This window comes from Prionailurus bengalensis, chromosome D4, assembly GCF_016509475.1.
Source record: "Prionailurus bengalensis isolate Pbe53 chromosome D4, Fcat_Pben_1.1_paternal_pri, whole genome shotgun sequence".
In the NCBI taxonomy this organism is placed as follows: domain Eukaryota; kingdom Metazoa; phylum Chordata; class Mammalia; order Carnivora; family Felidae; genus Prionailurus; species Prionailurus bengalensis.
Genome location: NC_057359.1, coordinates 6,209,593 through 6,234,880, shown reverse-complemented (window position 1 = coordinate 6,234,880; position 25,288 = coordinate 6,209,593). Strand labels below are relative to the sequence as shown.

The following is a 25,288-nucleotide window of genomic DNA, read 5'->3' as shown; positions in this document are numbered from 1 at the left end:
GTGAGGTCACTTGTGGTTCCATTGTTTTATAATATCAGAAATACTGGAAATCACCTAAGTGGTTCTCAGTAGTGATGGCTTAAATAAATTATGGTGTAGTGATGCAATGAAATACTCATGAGTATTCATGGGACGTATAATTGTTGACATGGAAAGATGCCCATGGCAATTTTGATGAGTGATAAAAGAAGTTCAGTGAACAAACAACATCTTAATATAATGGCATTTATTAAAATTGCATTCATACATACATGTGTGTCCAGAGAGCTATAGAAAATTATGTTCACCAAAATACTAGTGATTATCTCAGGTGTATTTGGGTAATCTTATTTATTTATTTATTTATTTAATTTATTGTTATTATTATTTTTTTTAGAGGGAGAAAGAGAGAGAGTGCACGAGCAGGAGAGAGGAGCAGAGGGAGAGAGAAGGAGAATCTCAAGCAGGCTCCATACTCAGCGCAGAGTCCCATGACCCTGGCATTATGACCTGAGCCAAAATCAAGAGTCAGATGCTCAACCACCTGAGCCACTCAGGCACACTATTTGGGTAATCTTTACTCTTTTCTTTAAAAAAAAATATATTTAGCAATGATATAATGTGTCATTTTGCAATCTGAAAAAACAAACTAAACTTTTTACATTTTAATTCTGAGGGGAAAAGAAAGAGCTAGGTTTTAATCATATTTTTATGAATACAATCTTGGGTTGACCATACCAACCAGGTAACAGCATAAGAATAATATAAATAACATTTATTGAGAACTTACTATGTGTTAATAGGCTGTGTTCTAAGCACTCTCCATGTCTCAAGCCATTTAATCTACACAACATTCTACATTTGACATTTACCCCTGTTTTACAGATAATGAAACGACACCAAGAGAGAAAGTCCTTTGTTCAAGGTCTCAGGGCTGGTACAAGATGAAACAGAGAGTTGGGCAGAGGTCTCTGATCATGACCCATGTGCGGCTCCATGGACAGTTCACCTGCTCTTTATCTGCAGGGAGGTCTGAGAATGGGTGAGTGGGTGATAGGAGTAGCGCTCCATCCTCTTCCTCTATTGTTCTGAAGGGTCTTCAGCCTCCCATTGGCTACCTGTTCACTTACCTCCTCTCAACTTTAATTTCCTCTTTCGTAAAATGAGAAAGACTTCTTAGACCTCCTGACTTACAATGCATTACTCCCCTCTGTACCACGTATGGACCTAGGAGCTACTTCTGTTGTGGCACTTACACTGCCCCCCACTGTCATCACCAACATCCTATCTCAGGCTGAGAGGCCCCTGGATCCCTCAATGGGCAAGTCGTCAAGACAGGCTAGAAGACAGCTGAGTTGGGCGTTCTCTGTGCCTGCATTTACCACTCTCTACAATAATTCTGTTCATGTGTCATTCTCCCCACGGGACATGGCTCCTCAAAGCAAAGACAATGTCTTGAGCACCTCTGCATCCCCAGTGCCAGGACCATAACATTGTTCAATTAAACAACACCCTTTGTGGAGTGAATAACTAGAAATTATGGCCATGTGGCCTTATGCTATCAGAGTAACAGTCTGGGAAAGCAATGCTTGCATCTGAATTTATTTTTAGTGTTCTGTTTTCTACCTTGTCTGGAACCACATTCAGAATAGAAATGTTCATTAAATAAAGAAGTCACTAATTTTTAACATGCCACTTATGCAAAAGGCACCAGCAGGCCCTGTTTTATATGAATTACCTAATTCAAGAAATACTAGGCTTTCTTTTTTAAAATTTTTAATGTTTATTTATTTATTTTGGGAGAGAGAGAGAGACAGAGAGAGCAAGTGGGGGAAGGGCAGGGAGAGAGAGGGAGACAGAGAATTCCAAGTAGGCTCTGCACTGTCAGCGCAGAGCCCAATACGGGGCTCGAACTCCCGAACTGTGAGATCATGAACTGAAATCAAGAGTTGGATGCTCAACTGACTGAGCCACCCAGGTGCTCCAAGAAATACTAGGCTTTCTATCTAAGTTAGAAAATATTACAAAACCCCATCTCGTACTTGAGGCATTTTACCACAATCCCTCAGAGCAGCTAGTGGGGAGTAGAGGCTGATTCAACGTTTCTGCCCTCTGTGTCAACTAATGTCTACTTTACACATAGTCCCCACCTCTCTGCGATTACTATGGCTTCTAAATCCCCACATGGCACGAGTTAGGTAACTCATGTCTGAATGCTTACATATTACCCCCCCCCCAAGGGTAAACCGAGGATCCTGATATCTGCTTTTCTTACAAAAGAAAATCCAAGAAACATAGACAGATACAAGGCACATATTGAAATAGCCACTTTTGGCCGGGGAGTTCTCCCTTTCTCTTCCTCCCTTTTACTCACTTTTCTTCACAAGGGTGGTGGTGAACAAAGTAATCAAACCTAGGGATTCTCTAATGCTGAGCCATCAATTAGGGCATACTGATGACATCAAAATCACCTGTTTTCAAAGTTTCAAAAACATGCATATCTCTGCACCTCAACCATGGAGATTTTCAATCAAAAGGTCTGGGGGAGTGTCCAGGCACCTCTATGTTTTTAAAGTTCCCCAGGGGATTCTGATGTGCAGCCAGGTTTGGGAAAAACTGATATGGGTCAGTCTCCTCAAAACGTGAGTCAGCTGTCTTCTCCTGTCTCTGACTGTATTTGAAAAGATGAAAATATGAATCATTTCACTTTCTTTTTTCTTTTTTTAAATGGAGTTGAAACCAAGAGTCAATGTGAGAACTTCTTATTTCCTTTATCTGAGGTTGAGTTTAGGTGTCCCCTCCACTTGACCAGGCACTGCGTCTCCTCCTAAAGATCTCTAAGGGCAAAGGATGCCAATCTAGACTTCAGGAGAAAGATTCCCTCCTCCATTCCACTCTGGGACCTTGTTGTAGTTGTGGTGAACCGTGGTTAGGGAATTCCTGGACGAAAGGGCTATGTGATGCTATGATTTCTAAAATAAATACACATTTGGCCTTTGGTTTCTGTTTCTGGCACAGAGCTCCTCAATACCTTGGAATTTCCTAAGTGATGAGGACTGTAAATGTGTTTCTGTTATGTTAGTGAGGTGACTTATGGATGCACCTAAGTTTGGGGCTGGTTTCCAGGAGAACCAACCAGTGATTAGAGACACGGAACTTTGGAGTTTTAATGCCCTGACCTCCTGACAATAGAGACGTGTCAGAGGTTAAATCAATCACCAGTGCCCAATGATTTCAACCAACAATAATGCCTATGGAATGAAGCCACTAAAAACCCAAAAGGGGGGCACCTGTGTGACTCATTCGGGTAAGTGTCTGACTCTGGCTCAGGTCATGATCTTGCGGTTCAAGGGGTTCAAGCCCCATGTCAGGCTCTGTGCTGACAGCTCAGAGTCTGGAGCATGCTTCGGATTCTGTGTTTCCCCCTCTCTCTGCCCCTCCCCCTGCTCACACTCTGTTTGTCTCTCTCTCAAAAATAAATAAACATTTTTTAAAAATTAAAAAAAAAAAAGGAAAAGGTTCAAAGAGCTTCCAGGTTGTGGCATCAGAATGCTTCTATATGCCACTGTGCTGGGCTCAAACTCTATCAGGACAGGAGGGCCTTTGTTCAGATCTCACCCTTTGTATCTCTTCATCTGGATGTTGATTAGTATTTTTAATATCCTTTGTAATAAGTTAGTAATCTAGTAAGTAAATTGGTTTCCTGAGGTCTGTGAGCCTGTCTAGGAAATTACTCAAACCCAAGGAGGTGTGGTGGGAACCTCTGATCAGTAGCTGGTCAGTCAGAAGCACAGGTGACAGTCCGCACTTGTGACTGGTATGTGAAGTGGGGACAGCCTTGTATCACTGACCCCTCCACGTGTAGAATCTGATACTACCTCTGGGTAGATAGTGTCAGAATTGAGTTGAATTGTAGGACACCCAGCTGGTATCCAAGAACTGCTTGTTGGTGTGGGAAAAAACTCACCCCCAACTCACACACTGAAATGGGTACACAATTTTAAGCTGGTTCTGGGGATCCTTCAGTCCTGAGTTCCTGGGACCACACCAGGTTCATCTCAGAGCAGGCCTCAATGTCTGGGGCCAACACTCTTGCCTCCCTCTGTCCCTCAAGAGATAAGCCAAGACCAGGAAAATGGAGGAATGTTGGGATGCACATAGACAATTTAGTTCCTTAACTGTCTCTACCTTGTCCTTCCCCCCAAACCACCCTAGAAATGACGCCATGCCTATGTCAGCATGTAGCAGCATGTAGCATGTAGAACTGTCTGATGTAATGGAGGCCACTTGAGCAAAAATGGTAATTCTACCAGCTACCTAGGCAGACCTGACACTGAAACCACAGGCCAGTCTGCAGAAGGGACTGGAATGAGGACCAGAATTCTAGTCAGGGCTGTCTCTCCCTTCCCTTCTTTGGTTTCCCTCTGAAGAGCTTGCCTAGGCTACATGGTGAAGAGGCCTTCTGCCTTCCTGCCCATCCCCCTGCCTGATGGGTAGAGAGAAACCTTCATCGTATCTCAGTCCAATCTCATACCTCACAGGTCACTTATGACTCAGCTCAGTTCCAGCTCTTTTAACAACTTTCTGATATATAATTCACATACCATACAATCCACCCCTTTAAAATATACCATTCAACCGTTTTTTGTATATAAACAGAGTTGTGCAACAATCAGTACAATAAATTTTAAAACATTTTCATCATCCTGTAATGAAACCCCATACCCTTTAACAGTCACACGTCTATATCCCCTCCTAGTCCGAGTCCTCAGCAACCACTAACTACCGTCTGTCTCTAGGGGTTGTCTGTTAAAGACAGTTCATATCTGTGGACTTATACAGTATGTGGTCTTTTGTGACTGGCTTCTTTCACTGAGCATGATGTTGTCAAGGTTCAGCCACACTATAGACTGAATCAGTACTTCATTCCCTTGTAAGACTGAATTCTTTTCCACTGGATGGATACACAAAAGTGTATGTATCCATTCATCAGCTACTGGGCAGTTGAGCTCTTTCCACTGGGGGCTATTATGAATAATGGAACATTGGGGTACACTTTTTGTATGGACATACATTTTCATTTTCTCTTGGTTATATGCCTAGGAGTAGAATGCTGGGTCATATGGTAACTCTACGATTAACATTTAGGGGAACTGCCAGAGCCCAGTTCCACTTGAAATTCCAGTCTCACATCCTTTTCAATCTCCCCCTACTCCAGGTACAGGGTAAACATGTGGGTCAGCTCTCTTGGAGTGAGAGAGGGAAATATCCCCAGGATGGGTCTGGGTCAGGCCAGTGATGGTACTCTAATAAAGGCCAAGGACCCCTGTGCCTGTGGCTTATCCCCCTTCTGTGTCCCTTGAGGCCACAGGAACCATGGAGTTTTTAATGGCCACTGAGGGCAGGAAGGCCTGGGATGAGGGGTGCCTCCATTTTCATCATCCCTGAAAACAACCCCACAGCCCTTCTGACATCCCAGAAATGGGGTACTTTAGGGAACCTCTCACCTTCAGAAACCCCAGGCAAGCAGCAGGTGTTACATTTTATGAAGAGCACTTTCAAACTTCAGGATGTCCAGCATCCCTTTCTTCCCTCCCAAAGATGAGAGGAGAAGAGAACAGTACATATCCCCTCCAGGGTCCTTCTGGTCTCTGGAATCCCTCTCTTGTGTTTTAAATTTGAAAGGCTGGTGGAAGGGGTGCCTGGGTGTTCAGTAAGTTAAGCTTCTGACTCTTGATTTTGGCTCAGGTCCTAATCTCAGGGTTCGTGAGTTCAAGCCCCACATCAGGCTGTGCACTGACAGTGCCTGAGCCTGCTTGGGATTCTCTTTCTCTCCCCCTCTCTGTGCTCCTCCCCTGCTTGCATGAGCTCTTTCTCTCCTTTTTTTTAAAAATAAATAAATAAACTTAAAAAGAAAAAAAGAAAAAGAAAGGAAGGAAGGAAGAAAAGAAAGAAAAGAAAGAAAGAAAGAAAGAAAAGAAAAGAAAAGAAAAGAAAAGAAAAGAAAAGAAAGGAAAGGTTGACCAGTTCAACCTCTCCCACCCCTGCCTTTTCCACCCTCATTTCTCAGCCTTATGCCTCAGAGACTCCCCTTACTGAGGTCTGACAGTTGTGACTTCAGTAACTTTATTCTCCACAAGGAGCTATCTCAAAGGAACTTCTTCCCTACTAGTCAACTGAGGGGAGATGGACTGGGGAAGTACTTCATCAGTAGCTCCCATGAACCCATTCAACTAAAATAAACCTCCCTTTTATCTGAGTTGCTTTCAGAGAATGAGCCAAACTTTGACCTCGTTCCTTCTAAAAATAAATACCCATCTCTGTTGCTCTGGCCAGAACACCCTTCCCCACCTTCCCTTCCCTCATATTAAGGCAAGGTCTTCCTTAGCAGGTAGAGATCAGGTGGGTCACTAGAGGCCGACCTCCAGTCCCTGGACTCATCATGAGTCAAGGAAGACTGGTTTCCAGGGAGGCCCCAGGTGGTCTCCTCCCCTCTCTCTCTGCCTCCAGTTGCCTGTGACCTTCTCCATCTTCAAGAGAGGGGGCTAGCCATCATTGCCATTCATCACATTCCACATCAACACACATCAAAGCCTTAGTTGCTCAAAGAGGTAAAAGAACTGTATGCTGAAAACCATAGAAAACCTATGAAATAAATTGAAGAAGACACAAAGAAATGGAAAAACATTCCATGCTCATGGATTGGAAGAGCAAATATTGTTAAAATGTCGATACTACCCAGCGCAATCTACACATTCATTGCAATCCCAATTGAAATAGCATCAGCATCCTCCTCAGAGCTAGAACAAACAAGCTAAAATTTATATGGGACCACAAAAGACCCAGAATAGTCAAAGTAATGTTGAAAAGAAAACCAAAGCTGAAGGCATCACAATCCCGGATTTTAGCCTGTACTACAAAGCTGCAATCATCAAGACAGTATGATATTGGCACAAACACACACACATAGACCAATGGAATAAAATAGAGAACCAGAACTGGACCCACAAATGTATGGCCAACTAATCTTTAACAAAGCAGGAAAGATTATCCAATGGAAAAAAGTCTCTTTAGCAAATGGTGCTGGGAGAATTGGACAGCAACATGCAGAAGAATGAAACTAGACCACTTTCTCACACCATACACAAAAATAAACTCAAAATGGATGAAAGACATAAATGTGAGATAGGAAACCATCAAAACCCTAGAGGAGAAAGCAGGCAACAACTTCTTTGACCTCAGCCTCAGCAATTTCTTGCTCGACACATCTCCAAAGGCAAGGGAATTAAAAGCAAAAATGAACTACTGGGACCTCATCAAGATAAAAAGCTTCTGCACTGAAAAGGAAATAGTCAACAAAACCAAGAGGTAACTGATGGAATGGGGAAAGATATTTGCAAATATACTGGATAAAGGGTTAGTATCCAAAATCTTTAAAGAACTTACCAAACTCAACACCTGAGAAACAAATAATCCAGTGAAGAAATGGGCAGAAGACATGAATAGGCACTTTTCCAAAGAAGACATCCAGATGGCCAACAGACACACCAAAAGATGCTCGACATCACTCAACATCAGGGAAATACACATCAAAACCACAAAGAGATACCACCTTACATCGGTCAGAGTGGCTAAAATTAACAACTCAGGAAACAACAGATGTTGGCGAGGATGCGAAGAAACCGGAACCTTCTTGCACTGTTGGTGGGAATGCAAAATGGTGCAGCTACTCTGGAAAACAGTGTGGAGTTTCCTCAAAAAATTAAAAATGGAACTACCCTACGACCCAGCAATAGCACTACTAGGAATTTATCCAAAGGATACAGGAGTGCCAATTCAGAGGGGCACATGTACCCCAATGTTTATAGCAGCACTTTCAACAATAGCCAAATTATGGAAAGAGCCCAAACATTCATCAGCTGATGAATGGATAAAGATGTGGTGTGTGTGTGTGTATACTCACTCACACACGAATACTACTCAGAAATGAGAAAGAATGAAATCTTGCCGTTTGCAACAACATGGATGGAACCAGAGGGTATTATGCTAAGTGAAATAAGTAAGAGAAAGATATCATATATTTTCACTCATATGTGGAATTTAAGAAACTTAACAGAAGACCATGGGAGAAGGGAAGGGGAAAAAATAGTTTCAAACAGAGAGGGAAGCAAACCATAAGAGACTCTTAAATACAGAGAACAAACTGAGGGTTGATGGTGGGCAGGGTGGGGAAGGGAAAATGGGTGATGGGCATTGAGGAGGGCACTTGTTGCGATGAGCACTGGGTGTGGTATGTAAGCAATGTATCATGGGAATCTACTCCCAAAGCCAAGAGTACATTGTAACATACACTGTATGTTAGCTAACTTGACAATAAATTATATTTAAAAAAATAAAATAAAACCTTGGTTTCTGACTTTGGGGAGGTTGCTAAGGCTAGTTCCAGATAAACTCCTGACTCCTTGAAATTCTCACCCCTTCCCAAGCTCTTGGTCTTTGTTCATTTCTCCAAAACCCTGGGTGCACTTTTTTTCTCATTCTTAGGCTGGATTCTTTTATTTTTTCTCTATAAGCCGAGCAGGGTGGGAAAGGTTGGACTTGTTGTTTGGATCTCGAACAGTTAACACTGATTTATCTCCTGCTATTGGACAAGGACTCTTCTAGATGCTTTACATGAACATTTACATCACATTACATTATATACACTGCATCTGGAGGAAAATATCTGGGGAAGAAAGAATAGAAGTGAATTCTGCCCTGCATTTACAAAGTGATCCTGGTAAAGCAGAACGATCTCTCTTTGCCTCAATTTTCCCTTCCATGAAATGGACCTTGGAGGCCTTGGAGACTGGTGGTAGACACTGGTGAGGTCATTATTATGCTTATCATATTGCAGTATTTGTGACCTACGTTCTAATTTTCCATTAGTAAGTATCAATGCAACATGGAAGGGTCTGTATTCTGCATGTCAGCTATGCCTCAGGGATCTTTTGTGATAAAGAGAACGACACTAAATTAAATAAATTGGAAACAAACATAAACCCTTGGCCAAGTTCTTAAACTGATTTTTTGTTGCTGTTGGTTAGCAATTGAACTATACTGTCCATTACTGATTTTTGATGATTATTTCACATCTTTACAAAAGTCATCTGTGTCCATGGCAAGTTATTTAGGAAATAAAATAGAAGTCACAAGAAGAAACTAAAACATCACCTGCAAGTCCTCCACCCAGAAATGCGCTGTTAACACTGGTATCTACCCCTCCGGTGTTTCGTTGAGACATAATGGATTTCTGAGGCAGTAAAGTGTGCTGAGATTCCAGTTTGAGTTTCGTTTGGGAACTTTGTCAAAACTCCCAGCCCTTCTCTGGGTTTGAGATGAGTCTTTTTGTCCCCCCAAACCTCAGTTGCTCAGCAAGAGCCCAGAGGAAAGAGTGGAGGGAAGAGGTAGACAGAGAGGGAGGGGGCTTAGAGCACAGAGGGAGAGATACAGTGGGGAGTGGGTCTCCCCCTTCAACACAGGCAGAACTCTGATGGATGGTGTGGGGATCTTGAAGACACTAAACTCTGAGAGCCACACGGGGGACCTATGCCCTTTCTTTAGACTATCACGGTAACTGGAGAAGGTCAGGTAAGAGCAGACATCTCCCCTGAAACCACACACCCAGAGCTGTGGGTGGAGGTCCCCAGAGGAAGTCTGGCTTCCCACAGACACAGCCCCATCCTTGAGGAATAGGCAGCCAGTCCCATTTGTAGCCAATACAAGTTTTATTCCTTCTTGTTTAACGGATGCAGTTGAAAGAACAAGGAAGAAAGAAGAAGGCTGCTTTTTCAGAAGAAAACCAATTAAGGCACGTCATGGAGAGAGTACGAGAAAATATTAGATAAATGCGGCTAAGAACACATACCCTACGTGCACCTCAGAGCCTTGTCCCTGCTCAGGCCACACCTATGAGCCCAAGGGGATGGGGCGGCAGGAATGGGTTGGTCATCCAGCCTTGCGCTCAAGTTGGCCTGTTCTGCACCTGCTTTGAGTCTCACTGCTGGAAAGCCTCACATGTAGTGGGACCACAGAGGCCTGAGTCCAAATTCAGCCATGCAGCTGAGGAAGGGTTGCTTGACCTCGACTCTTTCTTCATATGTAAAATGGGCCCGATGGTATGTAGACCACACATTGCTCCAAGAATGGAGTCCTGTAGTGGGTCGAACAATTTCCCCAAATATTTATGTCCACCTGGAGCCTCAGAATGTGACCTTATGTGAAGCAAGGTATTTGCAGAAGTGATTAGTTAAGATGAGGTCATCTTGGATTAGGGTGGGCCCTTAATCCAATGGCTGGTGTCCTTCTAAGAAAAGGAAAGGACACTCAAAGATACACAAGAGAAGAAAGTCCTGTGAAGATGGAGACAGAGATTGGAGTGACAGCTACAAACCCAGGAGAGTGGCCAAGCCTTGCCAGAATCACACTGCAAGCTGGGAATTAGCAAGAGGGCATTCTTGACTGGAGGCTTTAGAGGGAGTGGCCCTGTGACACCTGATTTCACCCACCTTGCCTCCAGAAATGTGGGCAAACCTTGAGCATACTGTCTGCTGTCTTAATCCACCCAGTCTGTGGTAACTTCTTACAACAGCACTAGGAAACAAACAAAGGCACCTGCAAAAAGTCCCTGGCGCACAGCTAGAATGTGCTGGTATTCTCTTCCTCCCCTTTTCCTACTAAGTGCACCAGCTTCTTCAGGGACACATTGCAAGGTACACCTGAGGGCAGAGGAGCAGTGCTTAAAAGCAAAACCAAAACTTCTCAGTAGGCTGGGTTTCAGCCAGTTCCTCAGACTTAGTTTTGGTTTGAATTACCCTCGTGTTACAAGGAAGCCTGAGCTAGATGGAGATGATGTCTTTTCTTCTCTTCCCTAACGTACCTTCCGTGACAGCTTTTTGTGGCCCGTCCTCATATGTCCCTCTGCCAGCCGGGAAGAATCCTGGCTGGGAGCTGAGGCTTGTTGCAGTGGTTTAGGGAGCAACCTACTTTTTTTTTTTTTTTTTTTTGGTTTGGTTTGGTTTCGGCTGTTTGTTCAGTTGACTCCTATGACAGAGTCTGACACAGGAGCTACTGTTTGTTGTTTCTTTTCTTTAACATCTTTGCCTGTGGAGTGGGGCCAAGTTCTGATGTGAGTATCCAGTAGGTTGAGATTTCCTCCTCACTGAACTGGTGTTGCAGACGATGATGAGGCTGCCACGGTCAGGTAAGTGTGGGCACACTTTCCCTTCACATCATTGCAAGCAGGAGAAAATCTGCCTCGGCAGTTATGTTCAGGCATGCTAACAAGCTAATATCTTGCTGTCTCCAAAATAGTGGGATTTCTCAAGCTCGCTCGTATACGTATTACTCATGTTGGGAAGATTTATGAGCTGAGATTTTTTTTTTCCTGCACAGAATAAATATGCAGTGCAAAAAAAAAAAAAATTAACTATCTTGAGATTGTCTCTCAGCTTAGAATTTGGGGAAGGTTAATGGAACTTAAAAATTTGTTTTTTTGTTTTGTTTTGTTTTTTGTTTACTTCAGATCTCTGGTTGTAACTATCCCTTTGGCAGGCAGGCAGCGTTCCAGACTAATCTGCGTTTACAAGCTATGCTCTAAGAGTAAACTGTTTAAAACAAAGAAAAGCAACAAAAAAACCAACTACAATTAAATTAACTTATAATACATGCAACTGTTAGTTTTAATTAGATTAGAGGCTTACTAAATTAGATTTGAGGCCTACTAAAAGACTTACTTTTCTATATAAAGCAATTAGAACAAGATTAGCTAACTGAAAGAACACTGTTGCTATGTATTGCTCACTGCCTGGGTGCAAATAGTAGAAAAGAGAGGACCGTGGATTTTATGTGGGAGAGGGGTGAAGTGAGCAGCTTGAGTGAAATTGCCTATAAATAAGCTTTCTATTCCTGAAATTCTATGATTCTGTGCAAGGGAATTGCAGACATCGATGAACACAGTGCACAGTAAGAATATTCAGTGTGAATAGTAATCAGACGTAGTATCGAGAGTTAAATGCCAATTGACTGGATTTTCTCTGAGCTCCCTTCCAAGCCCAAGAAGTCAATGAATGCATGAACACCATATCGCTCCTGCCTCTCAGAAGTGGTCTATGCGCCTTCATTACCTGAACTCTCTCTACCAGCAGCTCTTGCTGACCTGCAGCTTCCAGGTGTGCTCTCCTCAGATTTCTCTTTCTCGGGAGACTTTCCATTCGACTGGAGGTCTTCAGGGGCAAGGACTGTACCTTTTAGGTTCTGTGAAACTCAAGTGCCTGGCACAGTGCCTCAATCGTGCAGAGGTGCTCACTGGGTGCCCGTTGAGTTGGAAAACGATTTGATTTGATGAATCCACAGTTGAATCGCCAGATGTGGGTCATTTGTGCGTTTGTGGAATACCCAGGGAGCAGATGGGGGTTGATTTGAGAAGGATACAGTGCAAATGAGCTCAGAGGCAGTATTTCAGGTTGTGCTTCTGAGTCAACTTGCTTTAAGATGCATGGGATAGAGATCTATAGATTGTTGTGTGACGTTTTTATTCCACATAGCAGTGCCCAAATATACCACGTACCTTCACTGGGGCATACTTAAGTCACCCTGCGGTGAGGCTTCTGCAGCCTGGTCTCTTCCTGTCACAGCCTGCTCTACCATTCCACCTGTCTCCTGCACCTTGTGGTCCCCCCGTCTTTAATCAACTGACAGAATTCCAATAGATACAGGAATCTGAAAGTTTATCCAGCACCAATCACCTCAATGCCTTCCAGCACTCTCTAACACCTCTGGAGGCTGGTTCCCCGTTCTAATTTTCCAGATCTGTATTATCAATCCCTCTGCTTCTTGGGATTTTCCTCCTTTGGCTCTGAGATACTACGGTGGGGAGCTTTTCATACTCTTGGACCATTTCTTCTTTGCCTTCTGCTCTGGACTCCTAGTCCTGCTCTCCTAATTTGGAGGCATCCGTCAGAGAGAATTCAGACTTTTTTTCCCCTCCAACCTGTGTTTTTATATACTTTCCCTCTGAGAGAATTAATTCATTCCCCCAATGTCAATTGGGATTTGCATGTTGGAAATAACATGTTTGTCTCTAGCACTGAATTGTGCCCCAAACGTGAGGCTTTCATCTGTCTTGAGTTGTTTCAATTACTTCATGACTCAAACCCCACTCGTGGCATTCCCTGTAAAACAGCTCTTGATCAAGTCTTTCCTCCACTCTACCCCTCTGCAATGGCATCAGCATTGTGTCTTGATTTTCAGGCTTCAAAACCACAGTCAACTTGTTGCTTCTCTTTCTTTCCTGTATGGCTGATCACTTGTCAATTGTTTTGTCAATTGTTTTGTCAATTGTCTTGTGATGAGTTTCTCCTTCCTCTGCCTTTCTTCCCTTTTCTGAACCTAAGTCAGGGGCTTTACCAAACATCTGAATTAATACTATGACCCCCTCATTGAGTGACTGGCATTCAATTTCACTCCCTCATTTCTATACAAACAAACAAAAACCCATAGATTTCATCTGTTTCACATACTTCTTTGGGATTGTCACTCACTTGTTGACAAGCTATAACTGGCATTAAACCATTGACAGAATGTCTCAACCCTAGATATGCTGTTCCTGGTCCTCCTCGATAAGCCATGTGTGTGTGTGAACCTCTGAGATTACTTCTAACTCTTCTGCAGAAGCCTCCAGAGTAGCTCCAACTCCCCAAATCCCACTCAATCTTGGACTTATCCTTCCACCAGGCAACTTGCATGGTCTGGGCATTTTCATGTAGAAACCTTTCACATCACCTCTTACTATTTTTCATGTGTACAGAATTTTGATGTTCTGACTATGGTATAATGTCTTAGAGGGCAGGGATCCTTTCTTACATGAATCCTTGTCTTGATTCCCACTTTGATTTGAGTGAATTTTCTAATTCAAAGACGTGCAAAAAGTGGGAGCATCATATTCATTGGCTAAAAAGTTGAGATGCAATTTAAGTTAAACTTGAACTGATGTTAAATTGACTAATGTCTCAGAGTGCCTGGGTGGCTCAGTTGGTTAAGCACTGACTTTGGCTCAGGTCATGATCTCACAGCTGGTGGGTTCGAGCCCCACATCAGGCTCTGTGCTGACAGATCAGAACCTGGAGCCTGCTTCGGATTCTGTGTCTCCCTCTCTCTCTACTCCTCCCTCTCCCCTACTCATGCTCTGTCTCTCTCAAAAGTAAATAAACACTAAAAAAAATTTTTTAATTGACTAATGTCTCTTGATGCCTAGCTCAGAGCTTTCCACCATGCCATCGAGAGAAGCAGCTTCCCTAGTGGCCTGGGGGAGCCATCTGAGCACGACTCTTCACCAATCTGAAAAGAGTGGCCCTTATTACAAATTTTAAGTCGTTCCATATTAAAAATGAGAAACTCTGGTCTAAATAATAATAATAAATACATACATACATACATACATACATGAATAAATAAAAATTTTAAATAAATTAAAAAAGAGTGGCCTTGCTTCTTCTCTCTCTCAAGCCTGAGCATCTTGTGACTGAGAGCTCCCTTCATGACTCTCTTTAGGGCCACAAGAAAACGTTCTAGAATTTAGTGTCTTCTGCTGTCCTGTTCCGTTTCATACCATGACTAGACCCCAACCTCTACAGTATGTTCATAGGCAGAATTGTCAGGAATTACCCAGAATTCATTAAGAATTATCCAGAAATTTAAGAAATTCAGCTAAACTGATCATTTGATTGAAAAAATGCCTTTTCTTTTCTTCCTTCCTTTTTTTTTTGAAAATGTTTTTTCTAGTCAATTCTAGTGTATTCTTTAGAGGGGAGCTTGCCCAAGTACAGACAGCTACAATGAACATCCTCTGCCTGATGGAAACTCCAGCACAAACAAACACATACATAAGGAATATACAATCAGGATAAAAATGAATGGCCATGTAGGCCTGGACAATTATATACTTACCTCCAAAACAAAGGTGACTTTTAGAAGGGGAGATGGAAGGAAGAGGGAGCATGGGTGTTTGAACACATTCATTTCATCTCATGGAGAGGTGTCCTCTCTGTGCTCTTTCAGCCGAATGAGTGCCTTACATACGGATGCTTTGTCAATGATGCTTGAGCGAATTAATTTGGGCAGTGCACTCCATAAGTTTTCCAAAGTAACTCTTTCAGGCTTTGGCAGTCTGAATATAAAAGAGTTCAAACTTACCAACAGTAAAGGTTCCCGGAACCTGCTCTTAGAAACCCATTCTACAGTGAGTGACATAAATCGATGAAAATTTCTTATTTGATGACAAAATGATTAAACAAATTAAGTTTTCTGTTTCTCTCATAGAGGAAGGAGTCAACTGGGGGCCAGTAGTCTCAGAGTATGATACCATGTTGCCACACATGCACTCTTCATCTGTTCCTTCAGGGAACAGTCATTATCCATTATAAACAGTTATAAACATTTATGAAACACACAGACATGCATACACACAAACACACACCAAGATAAAGAGGAGTGTTATAAGGACCTAATACAGTACAAAGAGCTCTTGTTCTAACATGAAACCTGACATGTAACAAATTAGTATACCAACAAGGAGTTGAGTGCTAACATTAGTGAATAGCAGACAACAAATGAGGCAGAAGGAACAGCTTGGAGCAGCTAGAAAAGGCTTATCTACTTGTGTTGAGTGCATAAGAATGTAAGGCCACTTAAGGAAATATTTATGACCCAATACAGCTTCTTCGAGCTCCAGTAGAAACTGAGATAGAGGGGAAATAAGATTGGACAAAATAAATGGAGATCAGACAAGAGAGATTAGAATCTCAGAGCACCTGTGAGGGACTTGTCATGGAAAGCACCTGTATTACTTCTGTGGCTAAGGCAGGAGGGACCAGATCTGAAAAAGTTGTGTAGCCCATGCAAAGGAGAACTTTACCTTATAAATCACGGGAGCTATTGGAATCTTTTAAGCAGGAGTGACATGGTCACATTTGATTATTCAGTATTCAGGAGCATCTTCCTGCCAGGTAAATGGATAATTAATTCATCCAGTATGAACCGAGTGCCAGCTTCCTGCCAGACACAGTTCTAGGGACTGAAAGATGTTAATAAGCAAATCAGACAAAGATCTCTGTCATTTTAGTGATTAGATTCTTATCGAAGATAGTAGATGATAATGTAACAAATGAGTGCATTATGTGGCATGTCAGATGGTCATGAGTGCTTGGGAAAATTGAGAGAGATAAGGAGAATTGGGAATGCTGGAGGAGTGGTGGTGTTGTGATTTTGCATAAGACAGTCTCATCGGAAAGACCAAGGAAAGTCTCTGCATTTAGGGAGTTGCACACTGGCAACAAGGTCTGCTTTTGAGGGAATGGATCTGGGGAAGAAGCCCCAAAGACCTGGCATCAAGCTTAGGGCCACTTAGAGAACTCCAGAGTCCCAAGAACCCAGATTGTGGCGGGTTTTAGGGGCAGGTCAAGGGTCCCAGAGGACACTCTTAGCTCTGCAAACACCAGGAGCATGGCCACTGTCGAGTCCACTAAAGCACAGGGCTCAAGGCAGCAGTCCCTCTTGCCTGGACTACTAGACAGACTCAGGACTTTATTCTCAGTGAAATGCTAAGCCATCAAAAGATTTTGAGCAGGATGCTCTGCCATGGTATAAAGCGGAATGACGAGATGCTGACTAAAGATGATGGCAGCGGGGTGGTACAAAGAAGAGACATCATCCAGAAGTATCCTGGCATAGAATTAATAGGACTGGGGGATGGACTGGATTTGCAAGACGAGAGACGAGTAGGTTCAAGACGACACACCCAAGATTCTGGCTTGAGGTGGGTGTTAATATTATTGGCATTACAGGAATATAGGACACAAAGAGTTTTCACAAAGTGCCCAGGGTCTTAGAGGTTCATAATTCTAGACCCAGGTTTTGAGCTCAGATGTGTCTGATTTTAGAGCATGAGCTCTTATCCATTGCACAGAAGAGACTGTCCCTAGCTGGAAGAAGCTGCTGGTTGGAAAGTACCTTCATAACATTATCTATCTCTCTGTGGAGGCAGTGTGCAAGGAAAGTCCCCTTAGACAGGCAAGGAAGGGGAAGTTACAGCCAGGTCTGGGTGAGCCAGGCGTCCTTTCTGTTGCCAGAACGTGTTACACGCTATCCTTCTTAGCTCTAGAAATAAGAATGCTGGGCAAGTGCCGCATGAAGATGATTTCTTTTCTGGGTACATTTGCCTTTTCGATAAGGAAGAGGGTCTTCAAGTCCAGCTAAGGTCTAGCATTTCCCTATGGAAAGCACTTGATGGAGCTCCTAGTTGGTACCCGTGGTAATATGTCTCTTTCTAAAATGAAAACAAGATTACAGCCCTCTGTGGACCTCACAATCCCTTCTAGCTACTGCCTCGTTGCTCTCTCTTGTTATAATACTCTTCTCTGAAGCACTGCCTATATTCTGTTGTCTCTACACTCTTAGATCTTATTTTCTCTCCACTTCACAGTCTTTTCATCTGCACCAAATCCATGGACGTCCCACAAGTGGGCTCTCTCATGACCTCCACACTGCTAACGCCAACTCTCAGCAGCATTTGGCTCAGCTGAACACCCCCTCCTTGGAACACTGTGTTTTAAACTCTAGGTTTCCACAGGGCACCTGGGTGGCTCAGTTGGTTAAGCATCCGACTGCAGCTCAGGTCATGATCTCACGGTCCATGGGTTCAAGCCCCGCGTTGGTCTCTGTGCTGACAGCTCAGAGCCTGAAGCCTGCTTCGGATTCTGTGTCTCCCTCTCTCTCTGCCCCTCCCCCACTCATGCTCTGTCTCTCAAAAATGAATAAAAAAGTATTACAAAAATTAAACTCTAGGTTTCCTTATAATTGAGGTGTGGAGAGGCCAACAGATCAGGAGATAACTGCCATTGAAAAAATAGGTTGTTGTGTCGTCAGATCTTGAGAGAAGGAGGCATGCCACCCTTCAGGGACCACCTAGGGGAGCACCCGGCTCAGACAGGAGGCAGAGCAGAAAGGGAAATGTGGCCAGGAGTCTTTATTGTGGTTTTCACAAGAAGGGATGGGAAGGCAGGCTTAAATTGTCTAGTTTGAAATTGTTCATCGGGATCTGGAACATAGGGGTTGTCCCTTGTTGTGTGGTACCTGGCCCCAGGGTGGTTGGGGCAGTAAGGAGGTGGTTGGAGTGTGGGGTTCTGGATTGGTTGGTTTGCATTTGAAAGGCACCCTTCTGGTGAGTTGCTCACTGCCTCTAGGAATTGACTAATCTTTGGGGTGGGGACGGGGCTAGTCCCTGCAGGATCAAGAGCCCAGATGTCCAAGTATCAGAAAACTGAAAATAAAAGGCGGGATTAATTAGCCTTTTTACCCTTCCCCTCAATCTTCTTTGCTAGTGCCCGCTGTCCCAGGGATCTATAAATGTTGGAATGGCCCACATTCCAGTCCTTCGACACTTTTTCTCCTCTGTCTCTCTTGTGGTGATGTCACGCAGCCCTATGGCATTAAGTAACATGTAGACATTGAGCACTCCCAAATTTACCTCTACCCCAAACTCTGGACCCCCTGTTATCCAACTGCCTACTACACATCTTCACGTGGATGTCGAGCTGGCATCTCAAACCGAGTACGTGCCAAACACGTCCTGATTTCTGCTCCTTAATCTGTTTCTCTCCTCCACCTTCTCCAGTTTAAAAAATACCACCTGCATTGCCCTAATGCCTCAAGTCTCAAATGTGGAAAATTTCCTGCATTTATCTATTTTTGTCAAACTACATATCCAACCTGACAGCAAATCTCATAAGGTCTTATTTGAAAAGATAGAAGACCTAAGTAAATGGAAAGACATGCTATGTTCATTTTTGGAAGACTTAACATTATGAAGATTGGTATATTCCCCAATGGATCTACAGATTGAGTGCAATTCCTATCAAGATTCAAGATTCCAACTGCCTTTTTTTTTTTTTTCCTTTTTGGAAATGGACAACCTGGTCCTAAAATTCCTGTGGAAATGTAAGGGAGCCAGAGTAGCCACAGACCCACGAGCTCAGTCTTTCTGTGAAGGAAGCCTAGTAGCTAATCATTCACGGCTGCACCCTGAGAGGCAGGGTGCTGATTAACACACCTGTAGGAGCTGGTGTAATCCTTTCCAGAGACCTTGGAAGGCTGGTGCTATTTGCACACTCATCCTCTGACGTACTGCAGAACACTAGTGTCTCCTGTCAGGGAGCCTTACAGGGTATACTGGGTTTTTGCAGCAGCCGCCCAGGGGACTCCTTACCCCTTCATCACCTGGCTCTGTTGGCCAGAGGGCTTGAATTCCTAGGTTCCAGAGGACTGTGAAATTGAGAGACAGCTCTGGGCAGGCTGATGCCTCCAGAGCACTGCACAAACAGCACACTGATGCACACACCCCAGTCTTTCTGTGAGGAAAGCCTTTTTGCTTCTCCTAGGGCTGCACACTGATGGGCAGGGTTACGGTCTTGCACACATTTGGTGGCCTGCAGAGCTGCTCCTGATTAACGTAGGCTGTGGGCGCCATCTTGGTGCCCTCCCTCTGCTTCATATCAGTTCACCAGCAGCACCAAGAAAGCTTGTATATTCATCTTGAGCCCAAATTGTTGTGACTGCTACCCAGAGGATACCTCCAAGTTGCCTGGTTCTGGTAGCCAGTAGGACTTACACTTGCAGGCCACAGGACTGTATTATTTCTATACTTTTGCAAGCTGATGCCTGAGGATCTGACTTTCAGTCAACCTGAATCTAGCTGTAAAGATCCTTCCCTTTTGGATACTAACAGGCACATCCTCCACTACTGGGAATTATTTTAAGAAAATAGAATCAGCTGCTTGGACAAACATAAAGATTTGCAAGACAACCAAGAGATGAGACATGGTTGAACATTAAGGTTCATCTCCTACATAAGACCAATCCTTCAAGACTGGGAAAGTAGTTGTTCCATCTACAGTGTAGAAACAGAGAGTGCAGCAAAATGAAGAAAGTGAGGAATATGTTCCAAAGCATTCAATAACTAGTATTGGAAATATTGGACAACCACATGCGAAGAATGCAACTGGACCACTCTCTTACACCATACACAGAAATCAATTCAAAATGGATTAAAGACATGGATGTAAGACCTGAAACCAAAAAAGTCCTCGAAGAAAACATAGGCAATGAGCTTCTTGGCAAAAAAAGACATATAGATAACCAACCAGTACATGAAACAGTGGTCAATGTCACTAATCATCAGGGAAATGCAAATCAAAACCACCATGAGATATCACTTGTTAGAATGGCGAGTATCAAAGAGACAAGAAATAACAAGTGTTGGTGAGGATGTGGAGAAGAAGGAAGCTCCTGTGCACTTTGGTAGAATTGTAAATTGGTGTGGCTACTATAGAAAAAAGTATGGAGGTTCCTAAAAAAACAATAAAAATAAAACTACCATATGGTCCAGCAATTCCATTTCTGGGTATTTATCTGGAGAAAATGAAAATGTAACTCAAGATATATATACCTTCACGTTCATTACAATATTATCGCAGTATTATTTATAATAGCCAAGATATGGAATCAACCTAAGTATGGGTGTGTGTGTGTGTGTGTGTGTGTTTGTGTATGAGAGAGAGAAATGGAATATTATTCATCAAAAAAAAAAGAATGAAATTTTGCCATTTGCAACAACATGGATGAACCTCAAGGAGATTACACTAAGTGAAATATGTCAAACAGAGAAAGACAAATATTGTATGATTTCATTTACATGTGGAATCTAAAACAAACAAGACAACACACAAACCAGGCTCATAGATACAGAGGGCAGATTGGTGGTTGCCAGAGGCAGGTGTTTAGGGGTGGGAGAAATGGGTAAACTGTTTTTGTTTTGTTTCTAATTTTAAAAATTAAAAAAAAAAAAACAGGACTTCTTAGAGAAAGGTTAATTGTGTGTGTGGGCAATAGACACATGAAGTCAACTTAAGGCAATTTGTACAGAAAGTAAACAAACTTTCCAAGATTGATAGGATTGTGTGAAAAACAAACAGAGGCTACCTTGAAGGGACTTCCAGTAGCCAAAACTATAATGATTTAATCTATAAAGGAACAATTATTATCTTTTTAAAAACCCTCAAAATGGGATCAGAGACCTAAATATAAGAACTGAAGCTATAAAATAGAAGAAAACATAAATCTTTGTGACCTTGGATTAGGCAATGGTTTCTTAGATATGACACCTAAAGCACAAGCAATAAAAAAGAAAATAGATAAATGAGGCTTCATCAGAATTAAAATAATTTGTGCTTTAAAATTAAATTAAATTAAAATATTTGTGCTTCAAATAACATTATCAAGAAGCTGAAAAGACAAGTTGCAGAGTGGGATAAAGTGTTTGCAAATTATATATTTGATAAACAGTTTGGCAATTTCTCAAAAAGTAAACATAGAGTTACTATTTAACCAAACAGTTCCACTCCAACATATCCAAGAGAATTGGAAACATGTCTACACAAAAACTTGTACGTGAGTGTCCATAGCAGCATAATTCATAAAAGCCAGCCAGTAGGAACAACCCAAATGGATCGTTGGCGTATGAATGGCTAGACAAGATGTGGTATAGTTATACAATGAAATACTATTCTACCATTAAAAGGAATGAAGTACTGATAGGTGCTACAGCATAAATGAATCTTGAAAATATTAAGCTCAGTGGAAGAAGCTGGATTCAAAAGGCCACAATGTGTAATTCCATTTAAATGAAATATCCAGAATAAGGAAAACAATAGAGACAGAAAGTGTATTGGTGGTTGCCAGAGGTTGGAAGGAGAGGGAAGGGAAATTGGGAAGTTTCTGTCAATGGGTATTGGGTTCCTTTCTGGGGGGTAATGAAAAGAATCCAAACTTAGATAGTGGTGTGGGTTTCACAATTCTGTGACTATACTAAAAACCACTGAATTGTACCACTGAATTGTCTGTGTTTTCCATATTTATGTACATACACATGCATGCACGTGTATACACACACACACACACACACATAATCCTCTGTTGTATGTCAGTTACACTTCAATAATGCTGTTGGGAAAAAATAAATTTAAAGAACAAATGTATATTCGTATATAACATATGCCACTTCTCACCTCCACCAGCTCCATCACTCAATCCAACCTATCTTCATCTCTGTGTAAACATGCCTCACTGGTCATCCTGCTTCTCATGTTGTCCAACCCACTCTCCTTCCCAAGAGTCTGTTGTCTACACCAAAGCTGAGTCCTCTTTTAAAAATGCAATGAGATCAGGTCATTCACCAGATCTAAATCCTCTGCTGGCTTTCCATCACACTGAGACCTCAGAGCAGATCTGCTTGTACCTGATTTGGATGTATGGCTCCAACCAATTTACCTTGGAGAAATGGTTCCATAGCTAATAAAATTTTGAAAGCTTCTGTGAGGACAGAATAGCTTACAGTAGTATATCCTGTCCTTTTTGCCTCAGCCACCAGAAGTCCTGGGATGGGAGAAAGCCTGTGAGCAAATGTGGAAGCTTAGGAGTTTTAGCAAGATCAAGGTTGAGCACCCGCTCAATGTCCCCACTTCTGTGCTCTCCCTGTCTAAGCTGCTTAGTAACAGGTAGTTCAGATAATGGGCAAACTCCATCACAACACTCAAAAGAACTTGTCACTTTACCTGCTCAGGGAAATATCAAGTGCTTATTGAGAATTTAGTTCTGTTCTACTGTATGCTATCTTTGAGTACCTAACTCCCAGAGTTCAAGCCCACCTCAAGAAGCTGGTATGCATTATTCATTTGACAATCATTTGATTTTCAAGGATCCACTCCTGAAAAATCTATGGGAGGCTTTGTGGAAGGGACAAGGAGGTTCAGACAATCAGCAGTGTGGGTGACTCGTGAGGGTCGGTTCATATTCAGAGAAGGAAGAGCTTCTAATTTGGATCGATAAAGAATGCCTCAATTCCCCTCACCCCTCTCCGGCATTCAACTTATAACTTCTCTTCCAGACTCTGCTCTGCCCCCTCTGCTGCCCCCTCACCCCCAGAACAGTTGTTTACGAGTCACTTCCCTGTTTTCAGGAATGAGCAAATCACCAAATCACAAGATCCAGCAAAACTGCAGAAGGCCCTGAGACTTTCAATTATTTGTTTCAGATCGGGTACAGAGCATGTTCCTCCTGCTGATGTTGAGCTTGGGAAAGCAGCTTCATCAGACAGCAGGTAAGAAAGGGCAAAGGGAGGGGCCTGAGAAAGAGGAATAGGCAGCTGACCCATAGCTGAAGCCAATGGTGAAAATGAGGTCCTCAGGCTGAAGGCTTTCTTTGAGAGGAAGTGTGATTACTGTCACATGCACAGTAAAAAGAAGGGTGCCTAGGATGGCTTGTATTTTCCCATGCCCATGTCTTACAGGAACAGTAACCATTCGGCAGATGAAGATACTGGAATTCAGAAAGCTATTTAATTTTCCTGAGATTATGTAGTCATTAGGCATCACAGGCAAGCTTCCTGCAGAACTTTCTACCTTACCAGCCTACAGTGATGATGAGAATCAAGCATGGCCGACAATCCCTAGTCTTCCCACTTGGAATGGGTGTTTGGAGTTAAGTTTGATCATGGACATATACTGAATGTTGATACTACACATTTACAAAACCAAAAAATATGTACGATGAATTATGTTTATGCATTAGCCAAAAGGAAACTATAAACATATCGTATCTTGGGGCACCTGAGTGGCTCACTCGGTTAAGCATTGGACTCTTGATTTTGGCTCAGGTCATGATCTCGCAGTTCATGGGTTTGAGCCCCACATGGCACTGACAGTGTGGAGACTGCTTGGGATTCTCTCCCTCTCCCTCTCTCTCTGCCCCTCCCCCATGCTCCCTCTCTCTCAAAATAAATAAACTTTTAAAAAAATCTAAAAAAGAAAAGAAAAGAAAAAGTAAAGTGGCTCTATATATTTCGTTGGACATGCCATGCTGTAATTTATTTATCCAGTCCTTTATTGATGGAAATTTTAGTTATTTCAAAAAAAATTTTTTTGAGTCTTGCTGGATTAATGCTTGGAAAAAAGTCTGCTTCCTAAAGACTGTGATGAAAACGAACTCAGGGTATGACTCAGGTAAACCATTTATCATGAACGCTTTCCTTACCTGTGTGCCCTGTGTGTGGTGCTCTATTCTGTTATCTGTAAAACAATTTAAAATTTGAAGAGAAAAATTGGCAGAAAACATTTCATTTTTTAAACATTTATTCATTTTTTTAATATGAAATTTATTGTCAAATTGGTTTCCATACAACACCCAGTGCTCCTCCCAACAGGTGCCTTCCTCAATGCCCATCACCCACCCTCCCCTCCCCCCTACCCCCCATAAGCCCTCAGTTTATTCTCAGTTTAAACATTTAGTCATTTTTAAATTGGTGTACAGTAACATTTAATCTTTTTAGTAAAAACATCTATGAGTTTTTGGCAAACATATAGTCCTATAACCACCCCTACAATCAAGATCCATAACAGTTGTACCACTTGCCAAACAAACACACAAAAACCATTCCTAAACTCTTAAAGCCAGTGCCCACTGTTCTCTGTGCTAGAGTTTTACCTTTTCTAGGATGTCATGCTAATGGGATTATTCATTAGGTATGCTTTCTGTCTGACTTCTTTCACTTAGCATAATGCAATTGAGATTTATCAATATTGTTAGATATATCAATAGTTCATTCCTTTTTTCTTGTTGAGTAGTATTCCACTGTATGTACATACCAGAGTTTGCTTATTCATTCCCCAGTTGAGGGACTTTTGGGTTGTTTCCTGTTTGGGGGCAGTTATGAATCAAGTTACTATAAATGTTTATATATAGATTTTCATTTTAATTTCACTTGGGTAAACACCTAGGAGTAGGATGGCTGGGTCATATGGGAAGTAAATATTTAACTTGATAAGAAACCACTAAGCCTTTCCATAGTGGCTATACCATTTTTACATTCCCCTTGAAAAGTGTGAGAGCTCCAATTGTTTCACATTCTTGGCAGCACCTGGCATTGACATTGTCATTTTTTTTTAAGTCATGCTAATAGGTGTGTAGAAGTATCTCTTTGTGTTTTAATTTGCATTTTCCTAATGTCTAGGAAAATAGATATTTCTTAATATCTAGGGATGATGAGCATATTTTCACATGGCAGTTGGACATCTATATGTCTTCTTTGGTAAAATCTGTATTCAAACTATTTGACCATTTTTAACTAGAATTCAGAGAAGCTATTTAATGTACCCAAGATTAT

General features: G+C 42.3%; 1 protein-coding gene across 1 annotated transcript in view; it reads left to right on the top strand.

The window, feature by feature from the left end:
• The first annotated feature begins 10,815 nt into the window (after positions 1–10,815).
• PDCD1LG2 (programmed cell death 1 ligand 2) overlaps positions 10,816–25,288 on the top strand; it is a 59,116-nt gene continuing 44,643 nt past the window's right edge. Inside the window, exons 1-2 of the mRNA XM_043565189.1 lie at positions 10,816–11,221; positions 23,162–23,227. Of these exons, the coding sequence (XP_043421124.1) occupies positions 11,200–11,221; positions 23,162–23,227 (88 nt within the window). The 5' untranslated portion in view covers positions 10,816–11,199. The remainder of the gene's footprint in view (positions 11,222–23,161; positions 23,228–25,288) is intronic.